General features: G+C 37.9%; 1 protein-coding gene across 3 annotated transcripts in view; it reads left to right on the forward strand.

The window, feature by feature from the left end:
• BLTP3B (bridge-like lipid transfer protein family member 3B) overlaps positions 1-21,651 on the forward strand; it is a 59,661-nt gene extending 38,010 nt beyond the window's left edge. For all 3 annotated transcript variants that reach the window (XM_069773338.1, XM_069773339.1, XM_069773340.1), the window contains 9 exons: positions 402-595; positions 2,579-4,077; positions 4,494-4,669; positions 6,094-6,230; positions 7,824-7,974; positions 14,058-14,314; positions 16,483-16,591; positions 18,690-18,859; positions 19,594-21,651. In XM_069773338.1, coding sequence (XP_069629439.1) covers positions 402-595; positions 2,579-4,077; positions 4,494-4,669; positions 6,094-6,230; positions 7,824-7,974; positions 14,058-14,314; positions 16,483-16,591; positions 18,690-18,859; positions 19,594-19,719 — 2,819 coding nt within the window. In that variant the 3' untranslated portion in view covers positions 19,720-21,651. The remainder of the gene's footprint in view (positions 1-401; positions 596-2,578; positions 4,078-4,493; positions 4,670-6,093; positions 6,231-7,823; positions 7,975-14,057; positions 14,315-16,482; positions 16,592-18,689; positions 18,860-19,593) is intronic.
• Positions 21,652-22,299: the final 648 nt, after the last annotated feature.

Raw genomic sequence — 22,299 nt, forward strand, 5'->3', positions numbered from 1 at the left:
TTTTTATTAATGTGTTATGGGGCTGGCCCTGTTTTATATACAGAAATGTCTGTGGATTTCTTGGGGATAGGACTTGAGGACAGCAAATCTCATTGGTCCTGCCCTCCCTCTGTAATGAGGACAGTCTCCCCCTCTCCTCAGACTTCGTTCTATTCTAATATTAGCTTTTACATTCAAAAATTCAGTTACTTGCTTGAAGTGAGAGAAAGAAGCATCACTTTAGGTATCCCCTAACAATTTATTCTTCCTTGGGACTAAAGGAGTGGGTTTCCATTCTTTCTCTGATGTAAAATACCAGTGAAAATGTAAGTCTGTACTCATTAAAAAAAAAAAAAAAAAAAATCAACCAACCCCTAAAAATTCTACTTACTCTCATGATTTTGTTTTGTTTTCTCTTTTAGTTCCATGTCCAAATTTGTATGGCCAGCTGAATGCTTTACAGTTCACCCTGGATGAGAGAAGTATTCTTTGGCTAAATCAGTTTGTGCTGGATTTGAAACAGAGTCTTATTCAGTTCATGGCCATGTACAAGTTAAATGACAATTCAAAATCAGATGAACATGTTGATGTTAGAGTTGATGGACTAATGTTAAAGGTACGCTGTCATTGAGGAGGGGTTTTGTGGTTCCTTGGAGGAAAATACTTTTACTCTGAATAGCTGTGAGCAAAGCAGCTTAAGGAATAAATGGACAAATAAATGAACAAACAGCCCACACAATAAGCAACGCTGCTCTGGAAAGCTATGCAGAATATGATGGTTTGAAGACAGACATCTGTCTACCATGCTACTTTGTCTATGTCCTAGGGGTATTTTGGTGTTGTATTGAAGACCTGAATGGGAGTATTAACAAATTATTTCACTGTGTTCAATGAAGCTGACATAGCAGAAGAAAAAAAATTGAGCACTAAAGTAAAAATGACTAGCAAAAAATTCCTATTTGCACTCCGTATTAATGCAAGGGCCCTCCCTTGTTACTCTGGTTGTAGTATATCAAAACTTTCGTCTTGTTAGTGAATGCCTGGAGTAAAGAAAGCAGTTCAACCGAAGGTTTATTTCCTTCTCCAAAACCCATTCTCACCGTTTTCTGTTTCACGCTGGCCCTTGGCTGTAGTTCAGGTATAGAAGTTCTCTATATGTTTATTCCAGAGGAGTGATGCTTGTTAATGCAGCTGAACATCAGATTTTTGCTTCCCTTTTCTCCTCCTTTGGAGGAGAAGGATTATTGAGCAGACAATTTCTGCCCCCTCCGATTTGCATTGGGCATTGGTTTCCAAGGTTCAGAGGTGAACAAAACAAGGAATCTTTTCGATGGTGCCCACAGGAGAGGTTTCAAGGATTCTAAAAAGGTAACATGTGCAGACATGGTTATCTTCCTAAGGTTCTTGGTGCATATTTACTGATACTTTAAAAGGACATGGTTTGTACTGAATGAAAACAATTATTGAGAGCTAACAACCAGGCAACTATAAATACAGACTGATCTAATAGTGAGTTACTACATGTGAATAGCTCACTAAACTAAGAGAAGATAAAAGTATTCTCAAATCCCTCAGACCTTGATTCATATTAATTATTTCATCCCTGTATTAACTGCATTATTTTTATTCTAGAAAATTATGACTCTTTTATTATTGGTGTGCTTGATATTTACATATCATATAGTTAATTATGACATAGTTACATATTTGATTATTTCGTTCTGAGTCCTTTTATTTACATGAAGAAACTTCATCACTCCCATCTTTTAAGTGTCTTTAGGATGACTTTTTTTTACTCTGATCTTTCTAGAGATTCAGCATGGAGATGTTGTGACAGAAGGTAGTGTCACTGATACTAGCAAAACTAGTGTGGCCAAGGTCCGTGTCAACAACATCCATTACAGGATTTGGCATAAAAATATATATTTCCTTTAAAACTTCACTAAAGATATGCAAGTTAAATTAAATCCAGTATGCTGAACTATTTTGTTGGGTTTTAGGAGTTGGAGTATTTTTTTATTATGAAAAAAAATTATTATGATTATCAGATAATGATCACAAAATACCTGTTCTGTGTTCTGCAACGTTAAGAATATTAACTGTGTTAGCATGTTTCATTGTTTCTTTGTATCTTAACATAGAAATAAAATACTGTAGTACTCTATAGTGAAAAACCCTATTTGACAAATCACATTGAAAACCGGAGAATTATAATTTGGAGTTCAAAGTTGTAAATACTTGGAACACTAGAAGAAACTTTCTGCCAAGCTGTTTCTGAGTTGAAGAAATGAGACACTTCAGCCTAATATAGCTGACCTAAATCTAAATCCTTCACATAAGAAAAGGCTGAGACCTTTACATTTTTGTACAAACGCTGAGTTTTAGATGCCACAGCATTATTCTTAAAAATGAAAGGAAACATAAGTGATAATCTGTAAGCCTGACTTATCCCTGTTCTGTGTTAGTGTACTTGAGTTCTCATAAAACTATGATTATGTTCCTTTATTTTAGCTGTCATGGCTATTATTTTGTTTCTTTAATTGTATACCTTCTTAATCTACACATTTCTAACTAGACAAAATATATTTCTTTCTTGCAGTTCATCATCCCATCTGAAAACAAACCTGAAATTCATAAAGATCAACCTCGTGCACTTTCCATTCAAAGTTCAGAGATGATTGCTACAAATACAAGATACTCACCAAACTGCAGACACTCTGATCTAGAAGCTTTGTTTCAGAACTTCAAAGACTGTGAATTTTTCAGTCGAACTTTCACCACTTTTCCTAAGTCCCGGAAGAATTTTAATCTTTTGCATCCAATCTTCCAGAGACATGCTCATGAACAAGATACTAAAATGCATGATGTTTATAAAGGTTATATCATCCCAAAATTGAATAAATATGCATTAAAGACATCTGCAGCTACTGATGTTTGGGCCTTGCATTTTTCCCAGTTTTGGATAGATTATGAAGGAACGAAAAGTGGGAAAGGCCGACCGATAAGCTTTGTGGACTCATTCCCACTTTCACTTTGGATTTGCCAGCCAGTAAGATTTGCAAAGTCACAAAAAGAGCTTTTATCGCATAATCAGACAGCTTTGAACATTCCAAAAAGTGAATCTAGTGATCTTGCTAATAGACTGCAACGTAAAAAACTTCTAAAGGAATATTACAGCAGTGAGACAGAGCCCTTGACCAATGGCATTCAAATGTCAGACACTTCAGGAGCGTTTTCTGAAAGCTCTTCCTCTGATGCAGATGTACATGTTCTTGTCCATGTTCAGAAACACGTGAGCGTGCAGATCAATCATTACCAGTATCTTTTTTTGCTGTTTCTCCACGAATCTCTTGTATTGCTCCTAGAAAATTTAAGGAATGATGTAGAAGCAGTGACAGGAAAACCTGCAAAGCAAACTGATGTCTGCATTGGGATCCTACTGAAAAGTGCAGAACTAGCCTTACTACTCCATCCAGTGACTCAGGGAAACCCTTGTAAGTCTCCAGTTGTGGAAGAAGGAAGTCCCATGGCATCAGAACTCTCCCCTTTGGGAAATGGGGAACCTCTTACTTCAGAGAGTAAATTAGTTGGCAATAAGATAGTGCAAGCTGGTATTACTAATTTTGATTATGTAAATGACTGCAAGCCTCTGAATGCTGAACTTAATAAAGGAATTTTAATAGATCCTCTTTTGTTTAAATCGGACAGTAATACGGATTTTCAGAAAGGAATGTCATTTTCAGATGATGCATCAGATAAAGGTTTGGGAGATACGAGTGAAGGAGGAAGCAGTGGACTTTTTAGTAGAAGTGATTCAGAGGAGGTCTGTGGACCTCTAAGTGAGAAAAGTAGCTTGCATCCTAGAGATTCAATGTCCATTTTAAATAAGAGAGAAGATTCTACAGAATTTTTCATTGATAAAGAGGATGACAAAAACATATTCTCAAATAAGTTAAATGAACAGGAAGGCACAACTGAAGGCTGTCTTAACCAAGTCACTGACTTGGAAACAGAAACTGCCTTAGAACCTGAAGAGCTTGAAATCAACAAAGAGAAGGTGACTTCAGTTAGAATGTTTGCATCCCAGTCTTCATCAAGGTACAGAAGATTCAATCAATTTTCCTTCTATCTGAAAATATTTATCAATCTTGGCCACATACTTTTAGTAATGGTCAATGGAAGTGAACATCTAGTAGATGAAAATTTTAAAAGTATGTAAAGATATAAGATTTGCAGTATCCAGCATTCAATCAAAGCTAAAGTGAGCTGTTAATTGATTTAAACTATTTACTTTCAGTTTAAATGTTAATACATATTGAGAGAAATATTAACACAAATAGCTACAGGAATGCATGTTGTTTCTATGCTTATATCTTTTTCTTGCCAAAGGATAATTGAATAATCAGATTTTTTCTTTTGTATCTTGCCTGGTTTAGAGGAATTTTTTAAAGTAACTTCTATCTAATTCCTTTAATTTGAAATAATAATTTCCTGATATCTTTATATTTAAAAAGTGCAAAGCCTAAGGAACGCTGCCCGTCCAACCTCCCTGCATTCTCTGTTTCTTACAAGAATATGAAGAGAAGTCCATCACAAGTCTCGCTGGATACCATTTCTATTGATAGTATGATGCTAGAGGATCATTTGATAGAGAGTGATGGAAGTGACAGCCAAAGCTTTCTGGAGAAAGGTAAGTAGGTTTAACAAAATATTTTTAAGCAATATATAAAAATGTTGTTTGTTACCAAAATAATACTCAAAAGGATTGTAGCACAGCAAATCCTGGATACTTTACAGCACTATTTCTGTTTGCTTCTCCAGTCAGTAATGTCATATGTATTCACAGCATATCATGTGCTTTCAGGGAAAGCAATAAGGTACGCTACTTATGTAGTGCTACTTAATTAAACACTAAGTAATTTTCCTCTTGAGGAGAGTAAAAGCATTGCAGTACTATGTTGCAACTCTGAATTAAGCAGAACTGTTCCCTGCTTTGCTTGAAAGCTGTTGCTTTGGCTGTAAGTGTTTACAGGTTTGTACCCTGAATCAGTGTTATGCTTGAAGTGGTAAAGAAGCTTTAATTTTACAAGTAGATGAAAAAGAAATGGATTTTTGTTAATACTCACCATGCTCGTTACCAGGCAGATAGATTTGGTAGTCTCCTTGCAGCTCGTTCCTTACAGAGCAGTACCTAGCTATTGACTGTCTAACAGCAGGTATTTGTCCAATTTTTGCTCATCTGTGCATGAGCATTTACTCCAGATCTGAGGGAGAAATTCAGGCATATGGTAATTATGTCTATATAGTCTGTAGTATTGTGGGCTTATGCAATTGTAATGATCTAGTAGCTTTCTGGCAAAACTGATTAAATAATTTTCTAATGTCAGGAAATATGATAAGACTTTATTGGTACCTCTTTTCTGATAAATTCTACTTTGAATAAAGAATGACTATTTTTTTCTGTAGGATTTCTTTTCAGTCTAGAGCAATGAGAAGAATGCTTTACTTGCAAACTTGTTATATATTTGCATTGTAGTATTCCTGCATGTGCTTGTGTGGGAGCATGCCATAAAATATACTTTCCATTTTAAATAACCTTTATATGTGTTTTTAGCTTGTTAAACAATATTTAACTGCAGGTTAAGTCTGCATGCTTCCTAGTTGTCAAGGAAACATTACCATGATCACTCTAACGAAAATATATATAGCTTATTTCTCTAAACATAAAACCGCAAGCATTTGCGCTAAATGCACTGTGTAGTGTTTTAGATACATGGCTTGGAATCTTTAACCTTTTTTTCTGCTGGATCAGTTTTATATTTGATTTGAAAGACTAAAAAAGGCCCTTCACAATTTTTTAAACAATGCATGTAGAGTGCCATTTTGGTTCTATATCCTGTCTTACTTGCATAGCATCTAGAACTTTGAACTCTCTGTTAGAGGAATGGATTTGGCAGTTCAATCGTAAATATTTGTTTAATAAGTCATTCAACTCATCTTAAAAAATGAGTTAATGTATGCATACAGTAACAGACACTGACTTTATTCTTAATGCAGGAGTGATTCAGGTTATGCTATGCTAACTTTGCGTTTTTTCTGATGTATATATGGAAGGTATTACAGCCACAAACTATCAAAACCCATCAGAAAATGCCCATGAAGGAGGCACAGTGATTGAAAATTGTGATGGGTCATCTCCAGATGCCATGAGCGCTGCTTCAGAGAATGCCCATGAGACTAGTGAAGAAATGGTAATATTGAATTCCATTAGAATACATGCTTCAGTAAATTAAACCTTAAAATAGAGCTGAAATTCATGCTTCTAGAGGTGATTTTTCAAGTAGTTTGGGGAACTTTTGTTAGTGTATTATGTAAGCCTATAAATCTAGTGCATTTGTATTAAGTACAAATGAAGATTATAATCCAAGTTACACTGAGCATTCTCTGTCCTTGTTATCTCCTCTATAGCCACTGTTGATAAATGACAGTAGCTGCTTAAAAATGTCAGAAAATATTTCTGCTTTAGTACCTAGCAATATTTTGTAATATCATCATGTTCTTTTATGCTCTGTTGAATACGATATTTAAAATGAGCTTTTTAACATCATCAAGTATATCTAAAAGAAAGCACCATAACTCTGACATCTCTTATATGGAGATGTTTCTTTAGCACTGGTAGCATTCTGTAGTATTTGCAAATAGGAGTGTAACAACAGCCCTGCTGGGTCAGATCAGAGATGCCTGTTGTCCAGGGTTATGTCAGTATTTAGAGAATGCCCAGCATTTAGAGAAGATTAGAAGAATAGTGCATATAGAGAGAGATTCCCTCCCTGAGACATTATGCAGGGTCCAACTTTTTCCATCTGCCTATTTACTTATACCTTGCTGATCCTTGCCCTAATTAGTGCTTCTTAAATTTTATTATTCTATCAGTTAAAGTCATGAACTGGAAACCTAAGAGTATATGGGCCCAAAGAAAGACAGTGAATTTACTGAAATCTGTTGTGTGCTTGCTGACGTATTTTCCTTTTTAGTAATGTTAGTCATGTAATCCTACCTTTGCTTTAAACTATTTGTGGATCACCTTCATTTAAAAAAAAAAAAAAAAAAAGAGAGAAAAAAAAAAAGCAGCTCACTTCAATGATTGGTTCCTTTTAAATAAATTTTCAATCATCTGTGCATATAGGTAATATGGAGAAACCAGAATTCATTCAGATTGTTATGCAAATGCATGTTAGCATATGTTTTTCTACTTGTAGACTATAACTAAAAAGTCATTAGGAAAATGAGCCCAAAGTAGTAGTAATGATGGACATATACCTTCTGATACCAAAGCTGACTTTTGAAACTGGCTGCTACTTTTTTTTGAAAGATACAGCAATCCAATAAATAGAGAAAAAGGGCTGACTACTATGCAGATAGCCAAAGTTTAGTAGCCTATCCTGGTTCTTTAACCTGGTCTGATTCAGCACCGCAAATGCTTGGTTGTGCTTATGATATGCATGAAGTTGAATGCAGCCTTAGAAAATTTCAGGTGTCACGTAGGTCACATGCTTCTTTGTCAGAGTGGGGAAAGTCTGTCTCACTTTCATGGCTTTTTCTGTCCAATTCTGAATTGGTATTAGTGGGTTATAAATACAAATGTCTGTCTTTGGACAGACAATTGAGCAACCCATTGTCAAGCCAATGGGTACAAAAAGAAAAGAAGAAGAAATGAGAAAACTTAGTGTTTTTCTGTGAGCAAGGGTTGAGGATACAAAGATTCTTTTCCTTTTGTGGGAGAAAAGGTTTTGACAGAACTTAAAAAACAAACTCATATTGTTTTATCTTGATTTTGTTGACAGATGTCTGTTGTGGTTTTCCAAATATTTGGCGTTAATGGTGAAATTGACATCAGAGGTGAAGACACAGAAATATGCCTACAGGTCAACCAAGTGATACCAAATCAGTTGGGAAATATCAGTGTTCGACACTATCTTTGCAACAGAACTGTTGGTAAGAACTAACAATTAGATCTCAGTGTTGTGAAATTGGAGTTGGAAACATTTGTTCTAAGTAAATAAGAACACTGTATTAGCTGTAAAGCACAAAACCAGTTTTATGTTAGTACAATAGCATCCTTTTCATGCTGGTTTAGAATATCTACGCTGATTTCTCCTAATTGCTGTACATTAAAAGGGAAAGAAATATGGAACTATTTCTGATAGTGTGAGTAAAAAAATGTGTTGCATTGAATTCTGGTCATTAGTTTTCTTTTTTCAAATCAAATAAGTTGCATTACATTATGTTGTTATTTTATGAAGATGGAACTCCCTTACTGCTCTAACAATACTTTGCTTAAATGTACCTTGGTTTGGTTTGAAGGGATCTTTCTTTTCTTCAAGATCTATTTCTCTAGATTAAATTAACACCCACAGTTTAAACAGATTTATAATCTGTGGTTTAAGAAAAGGTAAAAATTGACTCAGGAAATTGTGTCAGGAAAGGTGAGCTCCAAGGACAGCCCTTTTTTTTTTTTTTTTTTTTTTTTCATTTTGTTCTTTTTTTTTTTTTTTTTAAAGCTTGATAGTAATACAGGGTGTATTTTCATGCCAGATATTTGCGTAACTAGATCAACCAGTGTATTGTCAGAGCTGTTCTGGGGCCTGAGTACATATACATTCTCTGCCAGAAAACCTAGTTCACATACTGTGAGGTTTTTTTCTTGGCATGATGTATTGGCGTGCCACTTCACGTCACAGTTTGCTTTGCTCCCCTCTGCCAGCCTTCCACACAGATTGCTGGATGCCAGCTCTGTTGCGCTGTAGGGGTTTTGGGGCAGATCCCTGATGCACCTGCTTCCTGCTTCTGGTTCATCTGCTTTCCCAGGAAAAAGCTATAGCAGCTGTTGGCTCCCATTTATTTCCAGCCTTCCAGCAGCATGGATTTTCTTCAGGAAGTTGTGCTTGGTGGTACAGCCTCTGATTCCCTAGCTAAAGAATCCATTTGCTGATAAGCTGAGTGGTTGCCAGCAGCTGCTGCCTGAGCAGCTGTTGCATGGTGCTGCAGTTGCATTCAGGCATCTGAAGGCAAGAGGGAGGTCCAGCAGGGAAGACTCATGGCTGACCTTCAGTTCATACAGCAGGCAAACTGATTTCTGGTTATCTGTCATATCCTCTGTAAAAACAAGAGGGAGTAAGTAGTAAGAACATGCCACCTTCCTGCTCTCATGTGGATCTAAAACTAGAACCTGCTTCCTCTGGTTCAGCTGATTATGAGAGGCTTGTGCATTGGCTGATTATTTTATGGACAAAAGGTTATAAAGTGATTGGAATCTCGAAATGCTTCCACTTCATATCTCTTCCTTTCTCTTTCTGGTGGCTATCTGGATGGGTGAATTTTGGCGGGCCAGCAACACTTTTTTTTTTTTTTTTTTTTTTTTTCCCCACATTGCTGGTCACTCCCATTCTGTAATGTGCATCTTCTCTCCACTGATCTTTTTTTCTCTTCACTGCAGGGCTGTGCTTTCTGTACTGAGTCAGGAATCTTCTGCAGCCACTGCTGCTCTCCATCTCCCACATTTATTCTAATAGAAGAACTAAGGGAAGAAAGCAGGTTTAAAAAACAAAACAAAAAAAAAAGAATTCCAGAGGATCAAGGTTGGAAAGAAGCGTGAGAATTAGATCTAAAGGAACAATTGAAATGAGTTAATGGTAACAAAATACAACTACAAGAACAAGTGAGCAAAAGCGTAAGAAAATATCCCAATAAAAGCAACCCCCCCGCCCAAGACCTTTAATAAAACTTTCTCTAGTGCTGAATTAACAATTGTAACCAGTAAACTGAGGAACCATGCAAAGCAATGAATAATCAAGTCATAATTACAGTCTACAAAGGTGTTCTGGGTAAAAATAACTATTTAAAACCTACTATACTGTTAATGGAGTAGGTGTAGAAAGGGAAGAGTGTGCCTATTAGCTGGAATAAGTTTGAGGGCAATGTGGCAGCTGTGCACTTCCCTGCAGGGCTGGCTGCAGGACCATGCCTTTATTAGATCTTGTCTGGCAGCAATAACAAAAGAAGGGGGGATAGAGCATGGCAGAGGTACTCTGGGAAGAGCAGTGCTTTTACTGAGACCTTGTCGTGCTTGGAGGAGAAGGGAGCAGCAGTTCATAGCAGCTTCTGAATTGTTTAATGCAATTTTTACTCCATCCTCTGACTGTCCCCCTTCCAGATATCTGCCAGATAAACAAGATTGACTTCACGGCTGAGACTGAATGTGTGGTCTGTTCTTCTGCCACTTTTCTACATTTTAGTGGATTCTTCTGGCAATGACGCAGGCACTCTTTTCTGGTCTGGAAGTACTTAGGGCACATATTGCTTACTTCTTTCTCTGTATTTGTGGGAAGAATATAGATCCTTGAGGGAAACAAAGTTTCCCAAACCAATTGCAGAGACTCATTGGACAGAGTGGTCATTGTTCTCCCATCTGGAGAGTTGCCCTTCTTCTCAAGGACTGTTGGTAACTTAGCTAATCTCTTCTGTCTGGACTAGAGCCACAAAAGGTACCTCATACTTGCACTGTGCTTTTTTTTGGGGGGGGTGGGGGTGGAAATGTGAGATCTAGCACTTATTAAACTTTGGAAGGATTGAAGGATGGAGTCATGGCTGTTGTGGAAACTTCTATTCACAGAGCTAGCAAAGGGAGAGGTTCTGGTTCACAGCAGAGGCTGAAGGTTCTCATGTTCATTTGGTCTTTGTCAACCTAGATCGATTGATATGTTCATCTACCGTGACTCTAGTGCCAATAGATATGTGCGTATGCCCTAACTCTACTGCTGTGCTAGGTCATCCATGAGAACTGGGCACCATACAGAAAGGGGAACCCAACTAATCTACAGATAGGAAAGCAAATTAATTACTCTGCCAGGCTGCTGTAGCTCCAGGCAGTCTGTTGCATGCTGTGCTGAAACTAGAAATTACAATTTTCAGACCTGTACAACATTCAGGCTGTGACAGTATTACTTGAATAAAGTTACTGCCTCTTGCTATATGTCTGTCTGACTGCACTTGGTCTGCAACAGTTGACTAGTCTGCATGTTTTCTGGGATGAATATAGAAAGTTAGTTATCCTTCTTCTCACCCCTCCTCTTACCCCACCTTTTTTTTTTTTTTTTTTATAGACAAGTACAAAACAGACACTGATACAGTTCCTCCTGAATGCTCAAAACCTTCTTCCCAGTACTTTCCTGGAGCCGTTTTCCTGGAGACAGCATCTTTCATTGTAGTTGGTATCCATGAGCATTGCATGCATCTGTTTGGCTCCCTCTCAGAGGAAGCACATTGTCCAGGAACATAGTAGGTGTTTAACTTTTCTAGGCACTGTAGCAGCATCCCCACTAGGGATGTGGTCCACTTCTCCAGTTGTTAGAAACCTGGACCAAAGCCAGTTTTGCCCCAATGTCCTTTGTCGTCTTGTAGGTTCTCATTAGGTCCTTTATAAGCTGCTGCTGCTGAAGGTTGCAGAGGCATCTCAGAGCGATCTGGTCTGTAGTTTTGAAAAATAATACATCACGTATTGCTTAAGAGGAACTGAAAGGTAACATTCCCCTGCTACTACTTCCCAAGAGCAAACAGGAATTCCTCCTAGGTCCAGTGGAGAACTTGTTGTGACTGGTAACCAGTCATCACTGGGGCTTGGCTCTGGGTCTGCCTCTGGCCAGTGACTCGGCTAAGTGCATCTGCAAATTTGCAACCACAGAAAATCTTTACCTATCCTTAAAGAAAGCTTATGCTCTATGATCCTACCTTGAAAAGGCTTTGAGGATCTACAGATACTGATCATGGGGACAAGAACTGGGGAGAATGCAAAAGGGATTGTTGCAAAGACCTGTGGGAGGCTGCTGTAACTTCAGCGTGGACATGTTGCCTCATCTGCATAACTTTTATTCACTGAAAGCTAACCTCCTAACTTGTTGAATGAGTCTGACCCAGCATAGTGTCAGTGTGACTTAGTGAATTGTCATCTGGTTTATACAGTTTTGATCTGTGCTTCATCTGGTTTAGCATATCAAGAACCCGAATCCTTAAATGCTAGTGCTGTGAACAGTTGTTATAGCATTGCAGTAGCAATTAATATACTAATGATACCTTTTAAAAATACGTTCACATGCTGCAAGTATCTTCTTTTTAACAGGATACCTGAGTATAACTATAGAGACTTGATATATCAAAAAGCTCATGTTTTGCAAATGTAATGTGATCAGCCGTGACGCCTTGGAATTTTAACCAAGTGCCTTGTAAACCAGCTGTGTAATTCAGAAGGAACACTTAACTCTGTGAAGTATGGTTTTCCTTTATATGAAGGCATCCAGGATAAGCTTTACTCAAGAGAAGCAATGTAACTTGCAGCCCACCAGCATACTGTGTTTTTCTTTTGCAGTACAAGTCAGATTATTCAGAGTAGGTTCTGTCTGAAATGGAGAGGTAAAGTACACTGTATTTGTGAGAGTACGCATTATTACTTAGCATTAGATAGTACACAGCAAAGAAGCCACCACAGAGGAAACCTGCACTTCATAGGATCACAGGATAATTGAGGGTAGAGGAGTGGAGGCGATGTCAAGATGTCTGTAGTCCAATCCTGTTCTCAAAGCAGGGTCAGCTCTCAGATCAGGCCAGGTTGCTCAGGGCTTTATCCCATCAGCTCTTGGAAGGAACCTCCAAGGGCAGAGACTGCACAACCTCTCTAGGAAGCCTGCACCACTGCTTTATTTTCCTCATTCCTTACATTCAGTTTGAACCTCTCTCGTTGCAATTTGAGCCATTGTCTCTCCACCTTCTGACGAGCACCACTGTGAAGAGCCTGACTCTCTCTTTGTCTTTGTAACCTTTGGAAGGCTGCTAGCAGATTTCCCGTGTGCCTTCTCTTCAGCTTTCTGGTAATTGCTCGTACATGCACAAGCAGAAATCAAGAAGAGGAGATTACAATAAACTGCGTGTCAGTAGTATGGGAAGAGAAGAAAGAATAGTATTAAAGAAACAAAAATAGAAAAAGGAAGTCTTACTTCATCTTTAAATTTAACTTTATCCACTTCTTTTTTCCAATTTCTAAGCTTGTAAACATCGGATTTTCCTGAGGGAACCAGAGTTTAAACCAAGAAGCATTTTTTTGTTTGTTTTAATTCTTAAATTTGTTTAACAGTTAGATGCTCTACTAATATAAATTGGCATAATTCAGTTCATTTTACTTGAGTTACTTTGATTTCAGCTATCTTTGAAGTTTCAGTGTTTGCTTCTTAATATAATTACTAGGAATACGCTTTTTGTCATACAGATAATTTCTGCGGGTCAGCCATCATAGTGACCAAATGACTTGAGAATCCCATGCAATAATTATTTCTGGTGGTGAACCCTCTTTTTTGTACAACAAATGGATACTGGCCACCCCCCCCCCCCCCCCCCCCCCAATCTGGTTACCTTAAATTTTTTCTTTTTTTTCCTTTTTTTCTCTTTTTCCCTCTCCCTACTGGTTAAAGATACTGAAACCAACAAGAAACTGCTAGGGGGTTTTTAAGGTTCAAATCTACTGCCACCCAAACAATGGAGGCACCCTGTGCTCATGTTTTCCATCTTACTGCATTGCCGTTCATGTTCCTGTGTGTTAGCAAGTAAGTTCCTGCGTCAGGAAATACTGCCTTTCCAACAGAACAACTGCTGTCCTGAGAGTGAACTGACTTAAATGTTCTTCTGAAATAAAAACTGAAGAAGTTAGTGGGAAAGTATGCAAAATAATTGTTTTTCCATCGACAAGACATTGAGGGAACAAATTCTTTGTGCTTGGTGATACTTCCATGTTGTTCTTTTCCAGTGAGATGCTAGTCCTTGTATGTACTGTGTATTTTTCTTTAGTACCTTGAAGTGATATACTTAGAAATTTGCTCTGAAGTTCTGTATTTGCAATGCTATAATTTGTGGATAATACTTCAAAAGTACTTTTGGAAAATCAGTTGGACAATAGAAGTAGAAGTAATTGCATCGTAATTGCTTTTTTGCACATTGCAAAGTTTTAATGCAAATTCGTTTTCCTTTTGCAACAGGTTCTGACTGTAAATCTGTGGCTGGACCAGTTAATTCATCGCCTGAGATTAGTTTGAGATGGGAAAGTGGGCCTAGTGCTGTCATACATTCTCTGCTGGCTGTAAAAAATGGTTTTCTTCAGTGTCATGTAGAGAACTTCAGTGCTGAATTTCTAACATCTTCCCTCACAAACATTCAGCATTTTCTAGAAGATGAAACTGTTGCGGAAGTGATGCCTATGAAGATAAAAGTTTCTAATGCAAGGATTAACCTAAAAGTAAGTTAACAATGAGCTATTTGGCTGCTCTAAAGAAATTGTGTTCTTGTTTCTTTGATGATGAACTACTAATCTGGATACAGTTAACTTCAAAGAACCTGCTATCATACTGTGGAAGGTCTTTAGATAACACTAAACCAATTTAAAAATCCATAGATTTGGTTGGCTCTGTGGTATGCCTACAAGGGAATTGTCTGCATGATGAAGCTATTTATATGAATTAATATTTTATATTTTTTTTCTCCTCTCCCAGTCTCTTTTGTAGAGTGAAAGTGTCTGGGAGTTTTGTAGGCAAGGTATGCCAAGTTCCTAGAGGCACAATGTGGGTTTTTCTGGTTCGGCTTTTTTGCTTAGCATAGTAATGGTTTTCTAATTACAAAACACAAATTTTAGAGGTTAATTCTCTTTCCTACTTAGAGCATAGTTCTTGCAATGAAAGTTCAGTACAAAAGAAGGAAAAAGGTTATGGGAATTCCAGTTCAAACCACTTGGATTCTGTTTCTTAGGACCCAGATTTCACATTCTGCCCTACCTTGGAAACAGATACTAAGTAATGCAAGCTTTTCACACCACTATAGCTTAAAATAGTAACATTAAGAGGACACTCCTGCTTAAGTCTCCTAGGGGATTTTCTTTCAGACATTTAAAGGAGATGGTGAGTTTTGTGCTGCACAAACATTGAATATAAAGATAAGGATGCTTTTTTTGGGGAGTGGGGAGGATGGGCAGGGACACAACAAAAAAACAAACATGAAGATAAGATAATTATAGCATTGCTTTGGAAATTAATAATCACCCATATAAACTTGGAACAAAGTGAGGACTGGAGCAGCAGCTCCGGTTCTGGATCTGGGGCTAAGGCCTTGATTCTGCTAAGATCATTCTTGGCTGGAAGGGCAACTGTTATCTCTACGGTGTCCTACTGGGGTGCATCACTAGTCCCTTGCTCCACGATGCAGCTTTTCCACCCCCTGAGGATCCTTAGGCACTCCTTTGGGGCCCTTTCTACTACAGGAGTAGCACAAGCACTTTCTGTAAGAGCTGTGGATCTGTTCCTTGGGTTTCAGTGTTTCACAAACATGAATGCCCAAATGCAAAGAGGAAAGTCTTAACATACAGTCATTTAAATTTAAAAACAGGATTGTGCTGGTTTATTGGCAAGATGGCGGACTTCAGCAAAATGTTCTTGAGGAAGCAGCTGTTTGAGGTGGGAAATACACGTTAATAAACCAGCGACAAGAGTCTGCTTGACAGTGAAAGCACTGAAGTGCTCACTCAGCAGCGCACACAAGTCATAGTGAAGTTGCTCATGATGGTTGACAAACTGCAAATTTGACATACAGATGATTCATTTTTATAGAGTTGTTGGGTAATAAAGAGCAAAAGGATATGGTTCAAATTTATGCTGCATTGCCTATTCAATGCAGTATATTCTTTTGTTTTTTCTGCATGAGACTTGATGCAGTGTGTTTCATGGGGAGGAAGAATTTAAGAAAGGTTATTTTATTTTTTGCATTTTCTACTGCAATCTCATTGCTGTTTCGAGAAGCTTTGGCACTTATATCTCAACAGCTTTCTTGCTGTGTGCTTAATGCTGATGTGTATAGTTTCTGATGATACTGGCTGCGTTATTCTGCTTGACAGGGATAATGAACTATAAAGACTTCCTGGGGACACCCCAAAAGAAGTAATTTGTGAAGTTTCTCTTCTGTTGAGTACAGCAATATAACTGAACTGCAGCTGGTGTCATCCCAAACTCAATTCTAAAAAGGCAAAATCTGTTCAAGGATGATAGCTGTACTCATTCGATCTTTAAATAGTTCAAGGGAAAATCAGATACTATGTAGTACAGGCTTCTTATCTCTGACTCTGAGAGCTCCTGAGCTAAAGAATGTCTTGAGTTGGGATATAATCTTATTGAGATGTCTGTAAAAATACTTTGAAGTATTGAGTTCAGCAGACTTACTCCAGAGATAAATTTGGGCCTTTAATATGATCTCTGGGGAAAAAAAAAATGGAGCTAAAGTTTAGTGGAGATCCCATTAGAAAATGCTACTCTGAAATGTTCCCTTTTGAGTTTCATTAAATCCACCCATGTTTAATTGAACATCTTAATTGGCTACTTTGATTTCCTGGTAAACTCATTTTTCAATACTTGTATTTTTTAGGATGACAGTCCACGTGAAAATCTCAAGGCATCTGAGCTGGTACCCATAAAACTACACATTGACATACTCTGGATAGAAAGAAATGATGATGGCTCTTTTCTTATTAGAGGTTTGTATGTTCCTGCACCTCGGTATCTCGATATCAATACATTTAGAGCTGGAACTTTACTGTTGTCTTTCACAGATATGTCAAAAAATCATAAAGTAATCTAGGTTGGAAGAAGCCTCTAGAGCTCATCTGGTCCTACTCCTTGCTCAAAGCGGGGGCAGATTAGATCAAGTTGCTCAATGCCCTGTCCAGTCAAGTTTTGAGCATCAAAAAGCCGATACCACAACCTGCCCCAAATAATCTGTCCCGGTGTTTGATCACCCTTATGGTTCATTTTTTTAGTAATGTCTAATTGGAATTTCCTTTGTCGCAGCTTGTGTCTACTGCCTCCTGTCCTGCCACCTCAAGACAGAGGCGCTTGAGCACTTGCCAAGCACCTCAGGGAAGTTTGGTCCATCTTCTCTATACCTTTCCTATAGGTAGGCAAAGGCGGCATTAAGATCCCCACATAGCGTTCTTATCTTCAGATTTGACGAGTGCATCTCTCCAAGCCCCTCATTTGTATATCAGGTGCTCCTGGCCATGATTATCTTGGTGGTCCTCTGCTGTTGGTATTTTTCTCACACTAGGGAATCCAAAACTGGATCTAGTATTCCAGCTGTGGTCCCACTGGTGCTGAGTATAGGAGAAGAATAACTTCCCTCATCTTGCTAGCTATACCTTTGCTAGTACAGCCTGTATGTGCCTGGTCTTTGCTGTCAGAGCTCGCTGCTGACTCACGATAAATCTTCCCATTGACCGAGGCCTACAGGTCATTTCATGCAATGTTGCTTTCTGTCCAGTTGGTCCCCAGCGTGTAGTGGAGCAAGAGGTTATTCACTCCCACCTGCAGGACTTCACACTGGCTTCAGCTGAACTTCCTGAGGCTCCTGTCAGCCCATTTCTCCAGCCTGTCCAGGTTCCTCCGAAAAACAGCCTTGCCCCTCAGTGTCAGTCACCCTCCAGTTCGGTATTGTTCACCAAATTGCAGAGGGTGCACCCTGCCTTTCATCCGGGTCCTGAATATATTAATCCAACAGTATGCAATGTATTGTATGCCTTGAGGAAGAGGAGGCTGCAGGGTGATCTTAATGGCCCTTTCACCTGCCTCATGGAAAGGTACGGCAAAGGTGGACCGGACTTCTCCGAGGTGTGCTGTGGCATGATTTGGTTTTATTTTAGTTTCTCCACCTTATCTAATACATTGTTTGAGTGTTTAAAGATGTTCAATGCATTTTGGTCATCTTTTTATACTAAACGTTGCAAGAAACAGTAATGTAGTGAGAAAATACGGAATTTTAAGGTTCCTTTTAGCTCTCATTTTTTTCCCCTTTTTGCTGAACTGCTTTGATCCCTGTTCTTGTCATGGACTGCTCAGGTACAGTGACTTCAAAAGCACAGGTCAAATGCTGCCTGCACTGCAGTGATTGATGTATCTGCAGTGCTACATTTTTGAGTCCTCACAGGTGTGTGTAGTGGGAGGAGGGGGTAATGAACAGAAAACTCTTGTTTAGAAGGAAATGTTTAAAAAAGAAAAAAAACAACCCAGAGTATTTTTTTAGACTACTAAGAACCATGACCCTCATTTTTTCTCTTGGTGTACAGCAGTATATTTTAATAGGTACTACATACAGTACACTTCAATTATAACTGCTAGAAGATTTCTTTAATGCCAAGTCATTTAAATTATTTTCTAATTTAAAAACTTGCTTGATCCTGCAGGTTTATCTCACTGTGTCTTCAAATGTAACTGCAGTCTTCAGATCTGATTTGGAGCTGGAGATAGTGTATTAATAGCAATATTAATAGTTCTCAAACTTGTAATTATTCAGAGTGTGTATTCAGTGGTGATGATACTGTGATCATTTTCTTCAAGCTGGAAGCTACATATTGCTTCTTCTCATGCCTCCTTTCCTATCTCTCTTCCTCAAAAAGGATATATGACTTTTAATTATTTTTTTATTCTTATATTTGATTTTGGGAAGTAAATATAAATGTACTTAATATTACAAGTATATTTGTTTAGGTGGTTTTACTTTTGTGCTGATGAGAATTGAAGTTTATAAAACAAAAAAAGACAAAACCCCTACCTTCTACCCTATATATTTCTGTGATATAGACAATCAAAGAGTAAATGATGTGTCAAAGATGAAGAATTCAAGTAGTGCATTGCAGCAAGCAACTGGACCTGTTGGACATAAAACACAGGACCAAGCCACACAGACTACTTGTGAAATTCCCAGACCTCCTAAATCAAGCAGGGATTCAGCTGACTTCCTTAAAAATGAGGTATTAAGGATTCCTTTTGACTTCACCCCCACCCCCCACCCCCAAAAAAATGGTTACAATCGGTAATCATCATAATTGTTAGATTATCTGGGGGTGGGCTTGGGGGTTACTTCTGGTTAGAAATCTGTTTGAGATGGAAAATATGAATTATGCATATTACAGTATGGTTCAGCACTTAGGCATGCGAAATACATTTAATACTGCTTTCTAAATAGGGTAATAATACACTGCAGACTAATTCTTCTCCTTTACGTCAGAGGGAGTTTTATGAGGGAGCAAGTCCCTTCTTCTCCCCTTCTCCCTCCTCCCTGTACCACACAACTGCCAAAGACAAAGGACTAGACTGTTAAGTCAGACCCTTACTAATCTGTTAATCATACCTGGATTTTGAATTGATGATGACAGAACCCGCACATCGATTTGGCTCTTTTCTTCACTGGGTAAGAATCTGTTCCTAGAGCTCAGAACCTGGCGTCGTTTCTACTCCGCTCCAGAGTGGAAATGACACAGCTAAAACATTGGGTTTTGGGTGTCTTGCCTTTTGAGCTAACTGCATCAATTCTTTCTATGTTCCACACACACTGATGGGGAATTGGTCGCAATTGACTTGGCCCTAACAAACCTGCACCCAGCAACGAATGTGAGCGTATGGTATTTTAAAAGTTACTGTAATGGAAAGAGTGGTCAGTACGCAGGAATACTAATAACGCTCTTTTCTAACCCAATCGTTTCAGCTTATTGAAGAAAATGAATGTCTCAAACAGGAACTAGCCAAAGCCAAAATGGCTCTTGCTGAGGTGCAAATGGAGAAAGACGCTCTGCTTCATCGTATAAAGAAGATGAGTGTTGATCATCAGTAGGACGGCGTTCTGGTGGAAGGCGTCATCAACAGAACTTCAGGTGATGGTGGCATCTAAAATACTGTTTGTAAATTGCTGGAAGACATGGTTATTTTTTTTGTCACAGACAAATTTTTCTCATTATGAACAAAATGTTTGTGAACTAGTTACTATTCCGAAATGATCATTAAACATTGTAACTTTTTTCAGCCCATTTTAAACTGAAATGACTTTGGAAAAATCAGTTTATACTGTACTTTTATTAATTTACTGAAGAAAAAAAACCACCCTATCATCTACTTTTAATATTATCAAAGGAGATGTTATTTTTAAAATGTTTTCTGAAAAGTGGATGGCTTAGCAATGAAAGAAGGTGCCTAGGTGCATAATGGAGTAAAACGTACCACGCCTCATTAACGAACTGTACTTCTGTTTGTTAAGGTTATGTTGTTTTATTATTACCAGAAGGTATCTATACAGGAGGTTATATTTGCACTATGATGATATGGGCTAGATCCTCGAGAATAGTATAGCTACTGAAAATTAGAATACCAGCCCTAAACTGGCCCTAAATTCAGTGTAATTTGCCCGGAGAGGATTGTAAGAACAATCCTCTGGTGCTATAGAGTTCCATATACCCTTTCCATATGCACTCCTAAAATACCGTAGTAAATGCTGGAGAATTTAAGTAAGAGGGCATACAACTGGGCTCTCCTTGTGCACGAAGGACCAGGGTATCTGTACAGCTGATGTAATTTACACATTCACACTTTTTTTTCCTCTCTCTGTGAAGAGGATATAGCCCTGCAGTAGGATCCAGCCCTTTGAGAAAGGTGAGCTTTGAGCCATTTTGCATGCGTGTCTGATTTCTGCACAACTCATCAGACATGCCCAAGGATTTGGTCCGATGTATTTAAATATGTAATGTTAATGCTTGTGAGGGAGGGGGGGAAATCCTACAGGGATTCATTAATTGTATATTGCTTTTTTTGATAAAAAAGCTGTAGAGAATCATTTAATTACCCAATGAAATTGTGAGATTACATGAAATGTAATTATACAGTTTAAATCATGGGTGATTTGTACAAATTGAACAATAATTTTCAGCTAAAAACTGGTACAGATGAATAAATTAAAAAAGCACAACATTGTAAAATAGAGAATATAAGTGTGTGCTTCTAAACAATTGAGGAAACAACATACAAAACCATACATGCCTGTAAGAGATTGGTTTTGCCAGAAGTAAAAATGACTGAATAATTTAACTAGTGACCTTGAATCTGACAACTGAAAATCTTTTAATTGCTACCACAATTGTTTCTACTCCATGGGATATTTGAGGGAAGTTTTGTTTGTAGATATGCAGACAAATCTCAAAGTATTTAGTATCTTGTGGTTTGACTTTGCATATTCAGGCTGTCAAACTAGTTTTAATTAAAATGGTTTTCATTAAAACTTTTTGGAGGACACATAATTTACACTGCTGAAAATAGTTATTGAAAGTATGTAGATGTTAATCAAGAACTCTGTGGAAGAACTGGTTCAGGCACTATTTTAAAGCCTGCTTTATGACACCCTACTTGAAACTCCCTTTAACGCCCATGGAAATTTTTATCTTATTATTCTGAATAAGATGAAAAAATACACGCATAACTGTTTCTAATAGAGAAACTAAATATTTATATTTCAAAAGGTATTCAAGACAACACAGTATTAAATATGAGTAGTCCGATTTCAAACAAATACCATGTCAGATTCAGGGGAGGAGTTCTCAACTGGTTTAATTCTGATCGGTACTATTAAAGTCAGTAATTCTTACTCGGTGTTTCCCTGCCAAGAACTAGTTAGAATTATTCTGAAGAAAGGAATGTATAGAGTGCTTAGTAGCATGTTGCTGGAATAATACATTGAGAATTGTCTAATTTTTAAAAAGAAATAAACAGCAATATCAAATGCCTGTCCTTATTATTGCACAAGCTACTACCTGCTTCTTTTGACAAAACCCAAACCCAACCCAAAAAAACAGCCCAAACCAGCTCTTCTCAGTACAGATGTTGAAATTCAGGGTATCGTTTTCTTGCACTTCATTACAACCGAATACATTTCTACTTTGTGGCAGTTTTGCAGTAATGGGCATCATCTGCGGACAGTTCAGAAGAGATGGGTGTGCTTGGTTGTGGACTTGATGTTACCAAGAGTGATAGTACTGTGTCACTCTGAAATGAGTTTTGCTTTTGAAAAAATGCAGAGGGAGAGTTAGTTTATTAATGCTTGAAAGTGTAAAGTTAAACTAAGCCTTAATAGGTTATACTAAAAATAGCAATTAAAGGCCTCAGATTAAATGAAACAGCTTAATTCATTCTCCGGGCTCTGCTAGTTTTCATGACCACCTCAATTCCTAGATATAAAATATGTACTGTCGGTAGAGCCTCTTGAACGAATCACCACTTTTATTCTGCAAAGAATTAAATGGAACAGAGTTTGGAGAACTTCAATGTATACAGAAAACTGACTCCCGAAGTCTTGCAGGCAAACTCTTAAGAAGTTTTATTTTACATTTGCTGTGGAAATTTAAACTGGTCTGCAGATTAGCTTAACACT

Source organism: Haliaeetus albicilla, chromosome 28, assembly GCF_947461875.1.
Source record: "Haliaeetus albicilla chromosome 28, bHalAlb1.1, whole genome shotgun sequence".
NCBI lineage: Eukaryota > Metazoa > Chordata > Aves > Accipitriformes > Accipitridae > Haliaeetus > Haliaeetus albicilla.